This window comes from Arvicola amphibius, chromosome 15 (assembly GCF_903992535.2).
Source record: "Arvicola amphibius chromosome 15, mArvAmp1.2, whole genome shotgun sequence".
Taxonomy (NCBI): Eukaryota; Metazoa; Chordata; class Mammalia; order Rodentia; family Cricetidae; genus Arvicola; species Arvicola amphibius.
In genome coordinates, this window is record NC_052061.1 from 17,975,007 (window position 1) to 17,993,508 (window position 18,502).

General features: G+C 44.9%; 1 protein-coding gene across 1 annotated transcript in view; it reads right to left on the reverse strand.

Moving 5' to 3' along the window:
- Positions 1 to 1,525: 1,525 nt before the first annotated feature.
- Smad1 (SMAD family member 1) overlaps positions 1,526 to 18,502 on the reverse strand; it is a 33,975-nt gene continuing 16,998 nt past the window's right edge. The window contains exons 3-6 of the mRNA XM_038312281.1: positions 17,288 to 17,404; positions 13,581 to 13,802; positions 8,254 to 8,510; positions 1,526 to 2,838 (exon numbers count right to left, since the gene is read on the reverse strand). Of these exons, the coding sequence (XP_038168209.1) occupies positions 2,695 to 2,838; positions 8,254 to 8,510; positions 13,581 to 13,802; positions 17,288 to 17,404 (740 nt within the window). The 3' untranslated portion in view covers positions 1,526 to 2,694. The remainder of the gene's footprint in view (positions 2,839 to 8,253; positions 8,511 to 13,580; positions 13,803 to 17,287; positions 17,405 to 18,502) is intronic.

Here is an 18,502-nt window from a genome sequence, read left to right on the forward strand (position 1 = left end):
TGCATTTTTCACAGGTATATGGTGTGTGGATGTGGTATATGTGTGCACGCATCCATGTGGAGACCCAAGACTGATGGTAGGGATCATTTCTGATGGATCTTTTAACTTATTCTTTGAGGCAGGGTCTCTCAGCCAAACCTAGAGCTCACGGATATAGCTAGTGCTCAAGGGAGCCTGTCTCTGCCTTCTCAGGTGGGCTTGGGTGATAGAGGTGTAAACTCTGATCCTCTCATCTGGCCTCTACCTGCTGGGCCCTCTCCCCAGTCCAGTTTAATAATAATAATAATAATAACAACAACAATGATAATAATAATAATAATAAACCAAAAATCTATCTTGTCACCCATTGATCCTGGACACTGGCACAAGGAAAGATACAGGCCAATGGAAAACACAGACTACAGAAGGTTCAAGAAAAGGCCTCTCCTGTATGTGTGGCACATTTTTAGGGTATTCATAACTTTAGCTGAATGATCCCTGGCTCAAGTGTGTGACTTAATCAACAAGCATGGAGAGGCCCACGGAAGCTAAGTGGCCCAGCAAGGACAGACAGGAAGCAGTCGCAGTGTAGGCCTCCTGGCCCAGGCTTTCTCTGCTTGCCACTGATGGTGTTAGAGGCAACGAAAAGAAGCAGAAAATTGGGCCTGGTCATTGTTTATGGGGATACGTTTTGCAGTTTCAGTGGGTGGGGAGTGAGACATCCTCAAGTAGACTTCAGGTGGTGAGGGGCAACAGATCCTAAAATTTTGGGGTTGTGTACCAAGTCCAGGAGAGAATGTGAAGTAAAACAGTGCCATTTATGTGGCTAGAAAACTTAACCTCAAACTGTTGCTTTTTCAAACAATTTTTTAAAAATTCCCTCAGTGGGAGAGAGATCAACACCTTATCTCAATAAAACATCACAAAGACCATCATGCTCCCCTGTGCAGTCTTGGTTCTCAGCCCACACTGGCTCTGTTCTCCCAGGGTCACCCTACACGTGTGCCTTCAGTTCGGAATCTACACTTCCGGTTAACTAAGGGCATCCATCAGTAACGGTGCTGCGGAAGTTCCTTACAATAAACAGCTTACCCATCTGTGGGCTGGTGAGATGGCTCAGTGGGTAATCGTGTTTGCTGTCCAGCCCAGGGACCTGTTTGACCTTTGAAATTCCATGGAGGAGGGACCAGCCCCACCAGCTACCTTCTAACCTGAATGGTCGCACCATGGTACATACCCCTCCCTCAAAAAAATGTTCAAGTTTACACATTTAGATTTTGTTTTTTTTTTAATTCCCCCCCACACACCAGTTTTATGGTCCCTTTCTTTTCTGATTTTAAATCATTCTGCTTTTTTAGGAAGTCATGTTCCATGTCTTCACGATACTAACTGAGCTTTTTGTATCTGGCAGACAGTACTCAAAAGATCACCTGGTCTTACTGATCCAAAATTTTAACATGCAAAGAAAAGAAAGTGACACATTTTTAATCAAAGTAAGCAATAATGACAGGTTTATTTAAAATTTTCCAGTAGAGAAAACCCGCTAGAGCTGGAATAAAAGGTACTCAATGGGTAAGAGCAGAGGAGAATAGAAAAATTAGCAGAAGAAAACTAAACCAAACAGTACAAAAAAAAAAAAAAAAAAAAAACAAAAAACAAAATTAAAACGTTTGAAATGGATTCCAATAGGGACCTTCTTTAAACCTGTGCAGAGTGAAGAGTGCTATTAGGTTTGGCAAACAATTTATCTGGAAATTAAAGCCTATGTCTGTATTGTGAACTCCATGAAAACTGCTCAGTAAGTTCAAGCTTCCCATGTCCTGGGTACTGAGACACAAAGCCAGCAGATCTGCAAACAGAAGGAATTATTCATTTGCTCTCACGGTTACAGGAATTAACCAGCTGCTTAACTGCCGTGTGGAGCAGATAGAAGAAAAAAGTCAGATAAAACTCTAAAAAAACTGAAACACAGCAAATTCAGACACCAGTTTGTTCATTTAAGGCGACAAACTGAACTCTATGGTGTAGTCTATATTTGCAGCTGTCATTTCCTCCCCCCCCACCCCGCCCCTCCAAGACTTTCTAGATCCACTAGCCATTTAGACTATTCATAACCTCCAAATACTTTGTACACACATTTAGCAAAGAGCACACACCCGACGACATCCTGGCAGCAGTAGTGAGCATACAGTTTTAGAAAGACTACTGTGTATGTCATAGATTAACCGTTACTTTAAAAACAAACACAACCCCATTCATTTCTAAACAAATAGTTTTAAAATATGACGAAAGCCCACGGGAAGATGATTCGGTGTGGGCTCGGAACCTGACGAAAAGCACACTTCAGAAAGGCTGACTAGTCACGTAACGTTCTGCCAAGCACTCCAAATGAAAGGACTGCATAGGAGCATTCTTTTTCTTCTTCTTCTAGTAGATAATTTGTCCCTGGCTTGGCCATCCCTTTTTCAACTATAGACAAAAGTCCTGCTAAAAGTCATCATTTCAGTTGATTACACAACAGGGTGACATGATGTAAACTTGATTCTTGATGTCAACAGCACATTACCAAGGTCTGTCACTTTCTCAAGCCAACAGTTGGTCACAGAGGTCAAGTATTATCACGGCTCCTTGTCAGGTCTTTATCCCGTCTGACATATCCATCCTTCAAGTACATGCAAGGCTCAACAGTTTGCAAGACACAGAGCCCGAGGCCCTTTAAGACACCGATGAAATAGGATTGTGGGGCGAACCCATCTGGGTAAGAACTTTATCCAGCCACTGGAGAGGGCCATGCAGGTGTATCTCAATCCAGCAGGGGGTGCTAGTAACATCCTGCCTGTGGTATTCAGCTCCCCAACCCTAGGAAAAGGAAAACACAGAGTCATTAACTCCCTTATCTGGGTGACTCAGCCTACTAAGTAAAAAGATCACATAGTCAGTTCATGGAATTCTGTCTGGACTCGTGGCTATGGCCCACAAGGAAAACAAACACACCACAAATGAACGGGTAATTTGGTGGGTAATTTTTGGTGATGGACATTGACCACTGAAAGTCTATCCAAAGGACCCCAGACCACCCATTTTGTCTAGTGGGGTGGCACACATCTTTAATCCAGCATTTGGGAGGCAGAATCAGGCAGATCTCTGTGAGTTCCAGGCCAGAATGAGCCTTGTATCAAATAAATAAATAAAAACCCACTAGTCTTGGGTAATCAAAAAAATTTAACTATATTCAATAGTTGTTTGAATAAAGATATTTTAAATATTTCCCACTACATTGTTGTGTTAATACTTTATTTACTTATACTTTTAAAACATGTTCTTACCATGTAGCCCTGGACGGCCTGAACTCCCTATGTAGCCCAGGCTGGCCTCAAACTCAGAGCTTACCTGTCTGATTCCCGGGCACTGGAATTAAAGGGATGTGCTATCAAACCTGGTTTTATTTTTCTTACTATTTTAAAATTTGTGTATATATGTATGTACTTGAGTATGGCTTTATGTATGAATGTGATAGCTGTGGAGTCCAGAAAGGAGTTGGATTCCCTAGGGCTGAAGTTACAGGCTGCTGTGAGCCACCTCAGCTGGATGCTGGGAACTGAACCCAGAACCCCTGTAAGAGCACTGCACCCTTAACTGAGCAATCTCTTGCCCCTCTATCTGTCTGTCATGCCTGGAGAGGACACAGATCAACACTGGCTCTTTTTCAACCACGCCCACTGTATTTTCTGAGATGAGGTCTCTTGCTGAGCCTAGGGCTTTTTCCAATCAGGCTAGACTGGCCAGACTCCTACTGGATTCCACACAGGACTGCACCCAGCTTGTGTTGTTGTTGCATGTATGCGTGTGCATGTGGGGCTCAGAGACCCGCTCTGGGAAGCTGGGCTTCTCTTCTTCCCTTTATACATGTTATGTAGCAATTTTTTCTTAGAGGGAAACTCTGTAAATGCCCAGTGTTCCAAGGGGAAGTGAAACATTCCACCCTACTTAGGCAAACTCCTTAAAACTCAGGAAGCAAACAACTCAAAAGCTTGAGAAAGTCCCTGAAACTGATGAGATTCACGAGTCCCCTTCCTCCCCAAGCTGATATGAGCAGTAAGGACTGCTGAGACACTCAGACCAGCTGGGCTGCCTGGAAGACAGGCTAGGCAAACTGTCTAGAAGAGGCGCAGACCTACTGAGTTGGGAAAAGACACACTCCAGTCTGTTGAGCTGTCTGCATATTACATAGTGACTTAGCTGTCTTTGAGTCATTTCTATTTCTCTAAGTAACCACAATAAAACTCAATGGCTCACAAGCTGGACTTCAGAGGTATCTATCCATACTTTGGTCTGTATTGGTTCCCTATCTGGGGTGAGCAGACGTTTATTCGTGGACTTCAGAGGTATCCATCCATACTTTGGTCTGTCATTGGTCCCATCTAGGGTGAGCAGGTGTTTGTTTTGTCTCCCCAAGAACAATGTCATACAACATGCTTCAAGGAGACTGAACTCAGGTGGCCAAGCTGTGCAGTGAGTGCCTCTACCCACCAAGTCACCTCACCTCGGCAGTTTTTAATTTTTGAAATGGATGCTGGGGATCCAAATTCAGGTCCTTACAGTTGCATGGGAAGCATTTCACTGACTGAACCATCTCCTTGGCCCCCCTCTATCTTTCTTTCAGACAGGGCCTGAAATTCACTACATAGTCCCAGCTGGCTGAAAATCTGTGGCTCCTTGGGCCTCAACCTCCCATGTGCTGGGATTACAGGAGTAGGCTTCCATGTTTGGTTCCCTTCTAACCATTTCTGTGACATAGGGAATGAAACCCAAGGCCTGTCACAAGCTAAGCAACACACATTACCACTGACATCCCCAGCCCTGTTAAAGCTATCATTAAATTCTCCCTTTACCCTTAACAAATACGGTAAAGGTGACGTCAGACAGACTGATATTTCTTCCCCACTCTGGCAGATAAATTTCTACCTGTCAACAACACAGACCTCCTGATCTTCCAGTCTCAAGTGAAACCGACGGGAGAACAGTTACACACCCCCAAAGTTCTTCTGAGACCCGGCCACTGCCTTGAAGCAGCGGGTTCTGTCATTCATTTAGCCAAGAAGGTGGTTTGCTCCACAGCTTCAGAAGGACTAGTTAGGACAGTAATGCTCCACAGATGTCACCATGGAAACCAGGTGACAGGATGTACCGTAATCCCGTAATCTTAGCACTAGTGGGAGGTGGAGGCAGGAGGATGGCGACTTCAGGGTCAGTCTGGACTGCACTAAGCTTGTGGCTAACTGGATTACACAGTGAGACTCTGTCTTACGTTGAAAAACGAATAGTGGTGTTGGTGTGAGTGATAAGAAACTCAAAGATTTCCACTTTATTCTTGCTTGTAAAGAACAGTAGCTACCAGGGTCTCCTGACCTCTGCTATGTACCTTCTTCAGCAGTTTTGAAGATTACGTCTGAATAAGAGAACTCTGAAGACAAAACCGGGGCACATGAATTCTGCCCATATATGTATGTGCTTGTAGGTCCCTGGGCTTGGAGAGTCAACGACAACAGTTACCATACAGGTCTGTCTTGCAGACACTGGGGTCTCTGAAGGCAGGTGCTTACCATCTGACCTCTGACATCCAGGACAGCCAACAGTATGAGGCAGAAGCTCTACGCTCTCTGAGCCAAACTGATTGGGGTTTTTCAGATAGGGAGGAACTGGTATTTTAACATTCATAAAGTTTAATTTTTTATTAACACCAAAAGTCATCTCAAAAACAACATGAAGTGGCCTATTGACGTTAGTAAGATGCTATGCATCATTTCTCCAGGAGACTGGGAGGCCAGGCAGAGCCAGGCTCCCTCACGGCAGCACAGAGCTACAGAAAGTCTGCAAAGCTCTGCTGTCAACACACAATTTCCTGCTGTGTGATGACGGGTTGTGTTACAGTTACCGAGCTTTAAAAACATTTATTATATATAATGCGTATGTGTATGCAGGTACCCATGGAGGACAGAAGGTGTCAGAATTTTGGAAATGGAGTTATAGGTAATTACAAGCTGCCTGATGTGGGTGCTGAAAACAGGACTCCGGTCCTCTGTAAGAGCAGCAAATGCTCTTAACTGCTGAGCCATTTCTAGGCCACTGCCACGTTTTTAGTAGGATTTGTCTATCCCAACCCCCAGCCATGTCCGTCACAACCTGGACAGTCCTCCATGCTAACAAAGACCAAACCCACTGGGAACCGTATGCATGCATCTTGAAGCCAGGGACTTTAGATGCGTTTTTTTTGTTTTGTTTTGTTTTTTGTTTTTCTTTTTCTTTTTGTATTGTCTTTTCGGAATAGTAGTAAAGTACTTGCTGAAAGAATGATGTCAACGGACTTTGAAATCTGTAGCTTTGGACTGAAGAGATGGTTTGTCAGTTAAGGGTACTTGTTGCTGTTCCAAAGGACCTGAGTTTGGTTCCAGGAACCCACAAGTGCTCACAACTGTTGTAACTCCTGCTACAAGAGATGTGACACCCTCTTCTGGTCTCCATGGGTACACACACACACACTGATAAAAGAAGAAATCCTTAAATACCTTATATTAAAGGTTGTTTTTCGCTATATAAAAGTAATGGTACCTGTTAAGTTATATATCAGTAGGAAATGGATGCACAGGAGCCAAAGCATCCTCAAAAATTCTATACTCAAAGCCCCATCGAGTAATCTCGAAAATAATTACCAAGGCCCCGATTCCACCCAGCCCCGTTTTGCAGATCAAGATCAGGTCTAGAAAGCCCCTGCACCTCAACCAGTTAAAACAATCGTTCCTTCCGAATAAAAAGCACTTTGGCAAGTTGCTGGCCTCATTTTGAAAACTGTCTTGAGCCAAAAAGCTAAGTCAAAAATTAAATGGCGCTTGTGAATAATGAACAAGGAGAACTCTGTGGTCACATCTGCGCACAACATAGAGGCCAACTTCTTTACGGGGTGAAGAAAGGCCTCCTTCAGTGTTAAAGAGGTGCCACGTTCGGCCAGAAGGAGGGAAGGAACCTTTGATCTGGACGAGGATGAACAAAGCAAGGCTCTGGAATCACCCCCAGTGATGAGCACATCACTAAACAGGCCCAACAAGAAGTCCGGGAGCTTTTGAAGGCAGCGCCCGGGAGGTGACTGCCTCACCCCGGGTTGTAATTAGCGCTCTTCCTCAAGGTAAAGTGGGCTAAAAATGTATCTTTCCGACTCCAGAGACAAGTCGGTTTCTAGACTGTGCTGGCACCAGGTACACATTTAGATTCTTTTTCAATGGCACCTTAAAAACTTTCATTTCTTAGTGGCAGAAGAGGACAGACACAGCAATGACTTGGATAGTCTCCTCTCTTTGAGACTACAGAACACTCAGAGTGAACGGCAAGGGCCTCGCTAACTTCTGAATTATATGCAAGACACAAGATTTACTAGAAATACTTTTTAAAATGACCAATTAAAACCAGTTTCCAGTGTGATGAGCTTCTCCACTTACTTAGTTACAGTTGTTCCCCTCCCCACCCTGTGTGCGTGCGTGCGTGCATGTGTGTGCGTGCGTGCGTGTGTGTGTGTGTGTATGTGTGTGTATAACACACGTGGAGGTCAGAGAACAACTCAAGGGAGTTGCTTCTGTCTCTGTATCACATGAGTCCAGGAATCAAAGTGCCACAGGCACCCCCGAGGTCCTAAACGATCATACGCTGGCTACTGAACTACAACCAGTTAGCGCTGGCATCCCGGCAGCACCAACAGCAAAGGAGGAGAACGGAGATGCATTTATTCAGTTGGCCTCACAGGATGATCATGTACTTAAGGCACGTGTTAAATACACACCATTTTTTTACAGCATCATAACAGCTATGGGGCCAGCGACCCAGCACAGCGGGTGTGAGGCTGGCCTAGCACACCAGAGACCCTGCGATGGGGTAGTGGTGGACACAGTCCTAGAATCCTAGCTACGCCCAATGTGGAGCTGACAGGTCAGGGTCTCAAATCCATCCACAGCCTCAGCCAGCTAAAGGCCACCTGCACTACATTAGACCCTCAGTGTGCCCAAGAATAGCAAGATGGTTCCGGGGAGGATAAAGGTGCCTGCCACCAAGCCAGGAGACTGGAGTTCTATCTCTGGGAGTTGCATGGTGGGAGGAGAGGACTATATGTTTCCATGACAACCTCTTGGGCACTGACACTCTTGTTAGATGTGTTAGGAATGTATACCAGGCAGGCACAGGCTTGTGGACTGTGAGAAAGTACGAATGAGACGGGTGGGCACCGCTCACCTTCACGAAGCTCATTCGAATAGTGCACATTTTGGTGAGTTCATACACTGTCTCGAAGCCATGGTTCACAGACTGTGCCAGCAGCTGAGCAAACTCTTGGTTGTTGAAAATTTTCAAGCTACACCCACTGGGGATCTTGCAGACAGTAGTGGGGTGAAAGCCATGATGGTAGTTGCAGTTCCGACTCTGCACGAAGATGCTGCTGTCGCTGAGGCATTCGGCATACACCTCTCCGCCAACGTAGTACAGGTGGACCCCTGCGACAGGACAAAGCGTGTCAGCCGAGGCAACGTGGCTCTGCACACAGGCATTCTCTCTCTCTCTCTCTCTCTCTCTCTCTCACACACACACACACACACACACACAAACACACACACACACTTCGGGAACTATGTTACCCTTGTGTCAACCAGTGTGTTCAAGCAATAACAACGTCCCTCAAAAATAATAAAGCATAACACTTTCATTTTGTAAGTACTTAATGTCCCACTTGGCCGGAGTTAAAAGTATATTTGCACTCTAAAAATAGAGCGCAATAAAAGCTGCAGTTGACTGGGGTATCCTGCACGTTTAAAATCTTCTGCATTTAGGACAGAGCTAAATTGTTCAGAAAACTTCAGAGAGAGAAGGGATGATTAGTAAACATGGAGGAATGAAACCCGGGGTGAAGAATTACCACTGGTAGCTGTAAGACTTGAGGTCTAGTTAAAAACAAAAGCCTTTTAAATAGAAAAAAAAATGTACTGTGTGAAGTAAGAGCTCACTAAACTACTAAAAATAATAACTGGAAACTTCTTACAACGTAGAATGCTCGGAGTCTAGGCAACACCCCGCCCTCACAAGAGAAGGGGCAGAGACCTGGATCCCCTCCTAGTGAAGCTGGCAGGGGAGAGAACAAACTCTTCAAGGCTGTCCTCTGACTGCTACGTGCCCCCACTACATACACACACGCGAAATAGACAAAGACAAATCTTTAGAAGGAAGAAGGACCCTCTGGCTAAGCCCTGCAGGTGACTCTGGAATGGCGTAGTAGCAAAGGCTACTGTGACTGTCTGTGGCATTTCTACAGACACACAGGGCTAAGACTGCAGTGTCAGCTCTACCCACTGTGGCAGAAATCCCTTTTGTTTAGTGATACTGAGAAATGTATTTAAGAGAAAAAATAGAGAGAAAACTACTTAAGAAAAAAAACCCTATCTCCCCCCATAATAAAGATGACTTTCATTTTAGAAAATTAAGACAATATATGAAAATATAAAGATGTGGAAGATATTAAGAGTCCTTCAGTGGTAGGGAAAATGCTTGTTAATTAATAGTCTGCAGCACTGTGTCCGGTTCTGCAGTCACTGAAGCTTCTGGTGTAAACGTTCACATTTCTGTATGGCTTTGCTGCCGGAACTGCTACCAGGCTCCCCCAGCAGAGCAGCGGTGACATTCACTTTCTATCACAGCAGTCAGGACAGATGTCACCGGACAGCTTTTACCAATATCCGTGACAGAGATTCCTGAAGTTAAAAGCCTGGATGGAAGGCCTTTGAATCACTTTGCCAAACGACTTTCCAGAATGCTTGGGTTGGTTTACGACGATACCAGCACTGTGTGAGTGCCGTGATCATCTGGCCCACACCAGCCCTTCCTGATCCTGAGCTTAAACAAAAGCAAAGTGTTCCTAGCTGGAAAATAATAGAATTATTTTAATTTGCACACGGTGCTGGGCAAACTCTCCGTTTAGTGGCCATCTGAGTGTCTCTTGTGAACTCACTGTCTTGACGACTCAGCCCACTGGGGTTGTAGGGTTTTAATCATCTTTTATGAGTTGTGCATTTAGGGCTAGATATAAATAATTTATTTTGTATTTTCCTGTTCCTCCTTTGTCTTTCAATTTTAGACATTTTATATATGTGTGTATATGTGTAGACAGATACATAGACAGACACATAAATAGATCTAGATATATGTTTCAGCCTAGAGAAGTTTAAAATTTCTTAGTTGAATTTATGATTTTTGCTGAGGGAGAAAACTACCTTTCATATAAATATATTTTCATCAAGCTTTGGAACTGTTTGCTGTTTATCACTCTCACGAGTGTGCACACTCAGGACCACGGCGAGGCTACTGGCCCGTGTTGTCACCTAACCTTACCCTCTCATATCAGTACAGTATGAGTCCAACTGTACTTCACTGTTTTGTCTACACACTGATTGGTTTTACTTGTAGTTTTTTTTTTTTTTTTTTGGTTTTTTGAGACAGGGTTTCTCTGCAGCTTTAGAGCCTGTCCTGGAGCTAGCTCTTGTAGACCAGGCTGGTTACTTGTAGTTTTACAGTGTTATTTTAGTCCTAATGTCACATTTTTTGTTGGTGTCTATTACAATTTTTAACTATTCTTATTTACCCTTTCAAGTAATACTGGCATCATATTATGCAGCCTGCACACAAAAAAAATCATATTGTAACCTAATTCGTTTTAAGTCACAAAATAATACAGGAAGAATTACTATCTGCCTGAAATGTTTTCACAGTACTAAGCCACCCCTTTAATGAACAAAGGCTGTTTGTATATGCAGTTTCTCTCTCCTGTATAGCCCCGTGGGAGGCAATGTCACTAGAGAACTTTGAGGGTTAAAGTCTTGTGCCATCTGCAATCCACTCTCTCTGCTTTGTACTTGTGGTTCAAATGTGGGTCCTCTGCTTTTGCCCCAGCCACCATGCCTCCTGTCACCATGCTTCCCTGCCAGGATGGAACCATGAGCAGAAATGGGCCTTTCTTCTTTAAGTTGCCTTGCGTGTGGTGTGTTGTCATGGCGACAGGTCAGGGAATGCAGTCATACAACTGTCCAGATAAACAGAATGACACGGACAGATGTGACGTCCTCTCGTGCCCTGTCCAGCGTGAAAGGAAACAGTACATGCCTATGTCTAATGGGAGGGACAGATTAGTAAGGACTTTCTCAAACGTATATAACCGACAGTTGCTGGCCTGTCAGCTTCCTTCTGAGAATACATCCCAAGAATATTATCATGGGTCAAGATGTCTACGTAATGTCTTAGCTTCCTTAACGATAACCTTGGCTTCTTCATCATCTCGAAGAGACAGAGCCTACCAGTCGGGCATCTGGAGTGACGTTAAGTGCATTCCCAGAACCCTTACTTCCTCCTAACTTCTCAAAGAGGAAATTCTACCATTTGGCTTTTTACTACTTTGGGGGGAATAGTCACATTAAAATTTAATGAAATATACAGTCTTCCATTCTAAATGTATTGACAGAAAATGTCAGCGGCGTCCAGGCATCTGTGCTACGAACCTAAGTTCTACCACTTCACCTTGGGTTGTCATTTCTGTCTCCGCTCCCTTTGGTCAGACCAAGGAAATGTTCACCGAGTTCAACAGTTGTTAGGTTTCCTCTTTGGATCTAAGAATCAATCTTAAAAATCTTCTCAATATTAAAATAGCTGTTTTACCTGATCCACTGCTGTAGATGTTGATTCTTTCATTTTTCACTATTTAGAGACAGGGTCTCACTATGTCGCTCTGGCTGGCCTGGAATCAAGAGATCTGCCTGCCTCTGGGTCCCCTGCATCAGCTACCCATACAGCTCTCAGTGGCGATGTCAAGAACGGGGATCAACCAACTTACTGCCTGCAGATTTATCCATGGAAGAATTAATTTTTGCTCTGCAACTGTTTTTATTTGCCTAAAACAGTTCGTGGAGAAACACTTTAAAACATGCAAAGACCTCGAGTCTCATGAAACTTTTCTTTGTATTTCGCACACATCGATGATCCTTTGTTTCTATTACGTTTACTCATTCTATGTGTATGTATGATTGTGTGAGGCATATGCTAAGGGCTGTCATGTGTGTGTGTTTGCTTGTGTGCAGGTCAGAGGACAACGTGCTGCCTTTCTCCTACCATGTGGTCCTGGGGATTGAACTAAGTTTGTCAGGCGTGGTGCAAGCCCCTTTCCCCACTGAGCCACCTCACCAGCCCTATACAGATGACTCTTACGTGATCCTTACTGTAGCAGTTACAAAATGATGATGCTTGTATCCTAGCACTCACTGTCTAATTCGCTATTATTAATTTCTCTATTAGTACGGCTGTATCAATTAGAATTTACTTATTGGACAGAATCTCACAATGTATATGGTCCAACCTGGCTTTGAACTCCTGATTTTCTGCCTCGGGCCTTCTGAATGATAGAATTCAGGAGTTCAGCACACGACCACCCCCAGCGGTGTCTTCAGATCCACTACTGCAGTTAATTACAGCTGCTCATCACTGTCTCTGGATCTGGAATCCAGTTTCAACTACACACAGATCAAAAATTACTTTTTAATAGCACCACCATTAACATGCACTGGCTTTGCCTTCTCGGGAGTCGCTCACCAGTGACAGGGACTCTGCAGTAGCTGGGACTCAGGACATTTGAAAGGGGAGGTGTGCACGTGACAGGACACACTACACGGTTTTATATAAGGAGGGGGGTGTGCACATGACAGGACACACTACACAGTTTTATATAAGGAAGGGGGTGTGCACGTGACAGGATCTGAACACTAGATGCTATTGCTACTTTGTATCTTTGCCTTCTCAGTAGACAGGGTAGAAACTACATGCATATTCAGAGGGTATAGAGATAGGGTCGCATGCAGACATATGCACAAGAGCATATAAACACACACCATGTCATTAAATTATGATTTTACACGGACACTTCCAAGGAATGCCACACCCCTTCTTGATTGTATGGTCCCTACTCCGCAGGGAAAGCTTAACCCCTGAGCACTACCCACACACTTAGTCACTGACATAATCATATAATACATACATGTAAATGTGACGGAACTGTTTCAATCTGCCACTGATACATAGTTAAGTCTATTAAGAGAGGTATTTGGGATGGAGAGATGGATAGAGGTGCTTGCCACCAAGCCTGTTGGCTTGGGTTCGACTCTGAGTAGCCACACGGTGGAGGGAGAGAACTGATTCCCACAGCTGTCCCCCGATCATGGCACTTATGCACACAGGCGTGTGCATGCAATCAATGTGAAAATTGTTATAAAAGATATTTCACTTCTAACAAAATGTAAGATGGCATAGTGCCCCACAATAACAAGTCACTGTCAGCTGATATGTATCAATATCATGAGAATTGGAAAACCACTAAGTTAGAAAACCTCCGATGATTGGTACTATATTCAGATAACATGAATTTGGAAAATACTTCAAAGAGCAGCATCTGGACATCTGGCCTCTGCCACAGGACTGACAGTCGCTTCTAGAGGAAGCAGTGATGGACACGCGCAAGGGGGTGAAGCGAGGCTCACCTTTCCCAATGTGTCGCCTGGTGTTCTCAATAGTGGAGTTCCGGTTAACGTTGGAGAGCAGCCCAAGGCAGAAGCGGTTCTTATTGTTGGAAGGATCAGTGAAACCGTCAACCAACACACTTGTGGAGGATGCGTGGAACGCCTCGCCCACGCGGTTGTTGAGCTCATAGTACACAATAGAGCACCAGTGTTTTGGTTCCTCGTAAGCAACAGCCTGAACGTCTGCGGGAAGGAAAGAAAAGGCTCTATTGCTCATGGGTTGCGCCTGCAGCACCCCCAACCTGAAACCACGCTGTACAACTGGGTGAGCACCGTGGAATGAAGACAGGGAGGGGCAGCGACGATGGTCACGAGGACCATTTTCTAGGAGAGCTGAAGAACTTCTGAGTAAGGGTGGCATTCTCCTTTAATTGGGGAGCGGTCTTCTCCAGTGACTGGCAGAAATCCGAAATACCAGCCAAGCAAGCCTGGTAACAGCATTTGCTGAATACTAACGACCTATTACTTGCTCATTAACATAGAGAAATAAAAGAAATTGCTCCTGCTGGCACACTACCTATGAGAATACAAGTGACCAGTGAAAAAGCAAGTGGCACCAGAACAAGAGGGGCCCGGAGATGTGCCAACGGGGCTGGAGAAGAAAGGGACTGCCTTTCGCAAAGCCTTGGGAGATCGCTGCTTTCCCGAAGCACTGAAAATTAACGTCTCCCTATCCTGAAGACGCTGCTTGGCTTCACAAGAGCTGGTGATGGCCGCAGCTCCAGTTTCACTACAGCTCGGGAAGAAACCGTGCCAGCTGGCCATTCCCTCCGAATGAATCATATCTCTCTCATCCAGACTCCATGCTAACTTCCTTCTATTTGCTTCAAGTCATGCCGAGCAGGTGTGTTTGTCTCTCCCTTCCCAGAATGGGCCAACAATGGAAACTACCCAGCTTTACGGACAGGATGCAGCTTGTTAGGCCCAATCTCTTAAGACTGATGAATCTCCAAACAGAAAACGCTTCTAAACGCTTTCCACCAAAAGGCTCGGAAACGAGGCCTTTCTGCAGCAAGCCTCCTATGCACGCCTTTGAGAGCCCAGGGACACAGAGCACACCATTGCCAACTTCATTATTACTGAGCTGAGCCTCACGGGGCCTCGGTGTATACGTGTAATAATAAATGGAAAGAAAGTCCACCACGAGGGGGAAAAGGAGGGCTTCCACGTTCTTCATATAACTGGCCCGTTATTTGTTTTATATGCTTAGGTAGGTTAGCTGAAGATATCCCATCCCCTTCTCTTCTACACAGCTCTTCCCCTGTCACTCAGATGTCCTTCAAGGAGCAAAGTGCCGAACCCCAAAGAAGGTTGTGCCACCGATCATAGAGGAGGAGGCATGTCGTCAGCTACTGGCATTGTCAAAAATGCTGCTCACATAGCGTACATGTGGACACATTTTTTTTTCCTACAAAAGGTCAGGAGGATTTTGTGGTCTTTATCACAACTATTCCATTCTGCGCTTGCAACAACAACAATGAAAAAGAAAAGAAAACCCAGCCATAGGTAATATGTAACAAATGGGCACAGCTGTGTTCTAATAAAGCTTTATTTATAAATAAATAAATCAGACAGTGAGCTGGTCAGTCTGTCTATGGGCTGTAATTTGCTGACCCATGCTCTGGAAAAACCATCATAGGTAACAACAGCAGAAAAGTCAATGTTTTTTTTTTTTCCTTTGAAAACACCAGGTGAATTTTAAATTGGCTTAATTTAATTGGTGATTTAAATGGGGGAACATTTTTAAAGCTTTTCAAAAGGAAAAAGATCTTAAAAGTAAGTCTCTCTCTGTGGCCACTGAGCTCATCTCATTAGTACTGTTACGGAGGATCTCACTCCTCAAATAAAAAACTTCCAAAAGTGGGTCAGAGAGGGGCTATTCTCAATCGGACTCCTTTACATGTCGACTCCCCACATCCAATGATGACCAAGAGCCATAAAACATAGAAAGCCTATAAAGAAACTCCGAACAAAATCACAACTAAGCTTCCTTCAGATTACCGTCATTTTTCAAATTTATTTTTGGAGCAGTTGGGGTCACACAGGACTTCCCACAAGATCTGCCAGAGTTACACATTCAGTATCACCCAAGGACCGAGATGACTACCTTAGCAGCCGAACAGAGTGGGCAGTAGGGCTTGCGCTTGGTGCTCCAGTCACACATGGCGCAGGGCATGCTGCCATTGTTACTACACTGGCATGCAGGCAGCAGAGCGTCTAAATCCTTAACAAGCATCAGCAGCCTGCCAATGCCTGAGCCACCTCTCATTCACGAAAACTGGGGTTAGGCACATAATAGACAAATTCAGCAGGAACACTGCCCTGTAATTTCATTGTGCTCCACACACTATGTCAGAAGTTACTGACTGGGAGCTGACTTGCCGGAGTAGCATGGCACCTCATGGTAGGAGGTGGTGTGTGTTTGGTGTTGGTGATGGGGTGACAGTGATTCCAGGATCTCATTCTTTGCTCCCTTAAGCCTACTCAGCTTGCCACGGCGGCCCAGGGAAGCAGGTTGGGCCATACACCATGTTATTCCCGTCCGGGGCTGAAATGACCTGGCCGTAAAGATCAGTCCCTCCTCCCAGAGAGGGACCACGAACTTCAGTTCTGCTTGTAAGTGCTTTGAGGGAGAAGGGTAAAATCCTGTCCTTCCTTCATTCATTCATCTGTTTATTTTTTATTTTTTGTAATGAAGTTAGGCACAAGTACAGAAAGAAGGAAACGGATGTCATCACTTGTTTCAATGGCAGATAAGGACCATAAAACAGATGAGGCTATGCGTGTCTATTCTGATACACAGACGACTGTTAGGAAACCCAACTGTATGGATTTCTGCTGTGATCACCCATGGGAGGCTGCTTTGTGCTACTGCGGATGGCCTGTTCCTCTTGGCCCATTACAGACACTTCTGGCAGCATGCATCTCGTTAACTACCGAAGACCTGAACACGCGACTATCTAAATAACAGACATTTGTTATGTACAACAGGACTCAGCCGCTTCCTCCCCACTGTCTCTGCATGCTCAAGAGATCGCTAACAACCTCATGTGTTTATAGGTATGTGAAACAGCTACACAAAACCATATTGATTGGTAATCATAGATAAATACAGTTTTAAATAGTTATTTGATATATATATGTATATATGAATGTATATATGATTATATATCACATATATATCTATATATCTCCCTATATCACTTAACCATTTACTGAAGGTGAAAACAAATTAGCATGCCAAGGACATAGATATGCTTTCTTTCTTTCTTTCTTTCTTTCTTTCTTTCTTTTTTTTTTTTACATAAACACTGAATCTTGGCTGCTTCAACACTGGCGGATAAACAGACATCTTCAGTTGTCTTCAGAGCTGACTGACAGTCCGGTTTTCTGACCACTAACACTGAAAACTCACTCCACCTAACTGTATAGAATGTACAAAACGGCAGGATACTGCCTGAGGCCATTTCAGAGACCAGTGACTGCTGGAGACGGCCACACTCAATCCTGAGATCTCCATGGGTTCCACTGGGCTCCAAACAACAACAGCAAACCTGTTTTCCATGTCTCTCCAATAGCTGCCGTTTTTAAGGTCTACATGAGCGAAAGTAACATTTGGACACACAGACAAGAACGCTAAGAAGCGAGTACGCAGCAACTCATGTTACCTCCTCGGTTGACTTCTGAGGGCAGCGAAGGGGCCATCATGTTCGTGTCCATTGGCTGAGAGCCATCCTGGGCCATGGGGTCTTCAGGAGGCAGGTAAGCAGGTGGAGGGGTGTCAGCTACAAAGAGGGAAAGAAAGGTACATGCTTCAGGCATATATACTCATCTCTCTGACAGATTGTGTGTGTGTTTGCCTGTTCATGTGCGTGCCTGTTCATGTGCGTGCCTGTTCATGTGCGTGCCTGCTCATGCGTGTGCCTGCTCATGTGTGTGCCTGCTCATGTGTGTGGTTTCACTGGTGTAAAACTGCTGGACAAGGCTTGATAAGGAACTCTCCCAGGCCCGACAGTAAACCTATGGGCAGGGAATCTGCTCTCTGGACTTGCTAGGACCCACTAATTCAGATTTGATTTCCCATGACTTTAGGCAGTCTCCTTGGACTACCTTTGCCCCAACCATTTAAGCAATGACAAGCTTAAAATTCTCCAGTAACAGAATATGAGGCAATAAATCAGCTTATCTCAGCTCTCTTCTGTTTCAGAATTTACATCACACTCTTCTGAGGAGTTTCCAGCAAATATGATTACAGAAAGCACACGCATGAACGCAAGCCTGGCATTTTCCCACTGTGAAACACAGGGCATTCGTTCTCCTGCACTCGAAAACCAAGTTCCTCGTTGGTTTGAAAGTCTACCCAGCAAGCACAGCAGAGCCTCGAGAACAAAATTTACTGGAGGGATCCAGGAATGCTTGCATAAATTCTTAGGGGCAACCGTGGAACCCTAATAACAAACTCCACTCCTTCAGGGCTCCCTGGCAACTCCTCCCACCTCTGACCCAGGCAGAATCTTAACCCAGGTGCTGAAAAGCAAGCCAGCCAGTCTCTTGGGCCCTTCTCAGACTGTCTCTCCTCTCACTCCAGCCTCTTGCTGCATCAGTGAGGTTAATCCTGCATCCCTCAAGCCAGGGGCGTAGGGGAAGCCTCTTCTCAGCAGAACCCACTGAATATACACCAACAGGCCTTGTGAAAACCTCACTGCACCACCAGGGCTCACGGGGCCAGATCACTGCTGAGGTGTTCTACTGTCCCTGCCAGAACACAGCCCATTCCTCTTCCCTCTCTGTGGCTGTACACTAATCCCTGGCAGTCAAGGACAAGAAGGAATTCTAGCGATTGTCTTTGACTCCTACTGGAGCTCACCTGGGGTTGCCCCTGC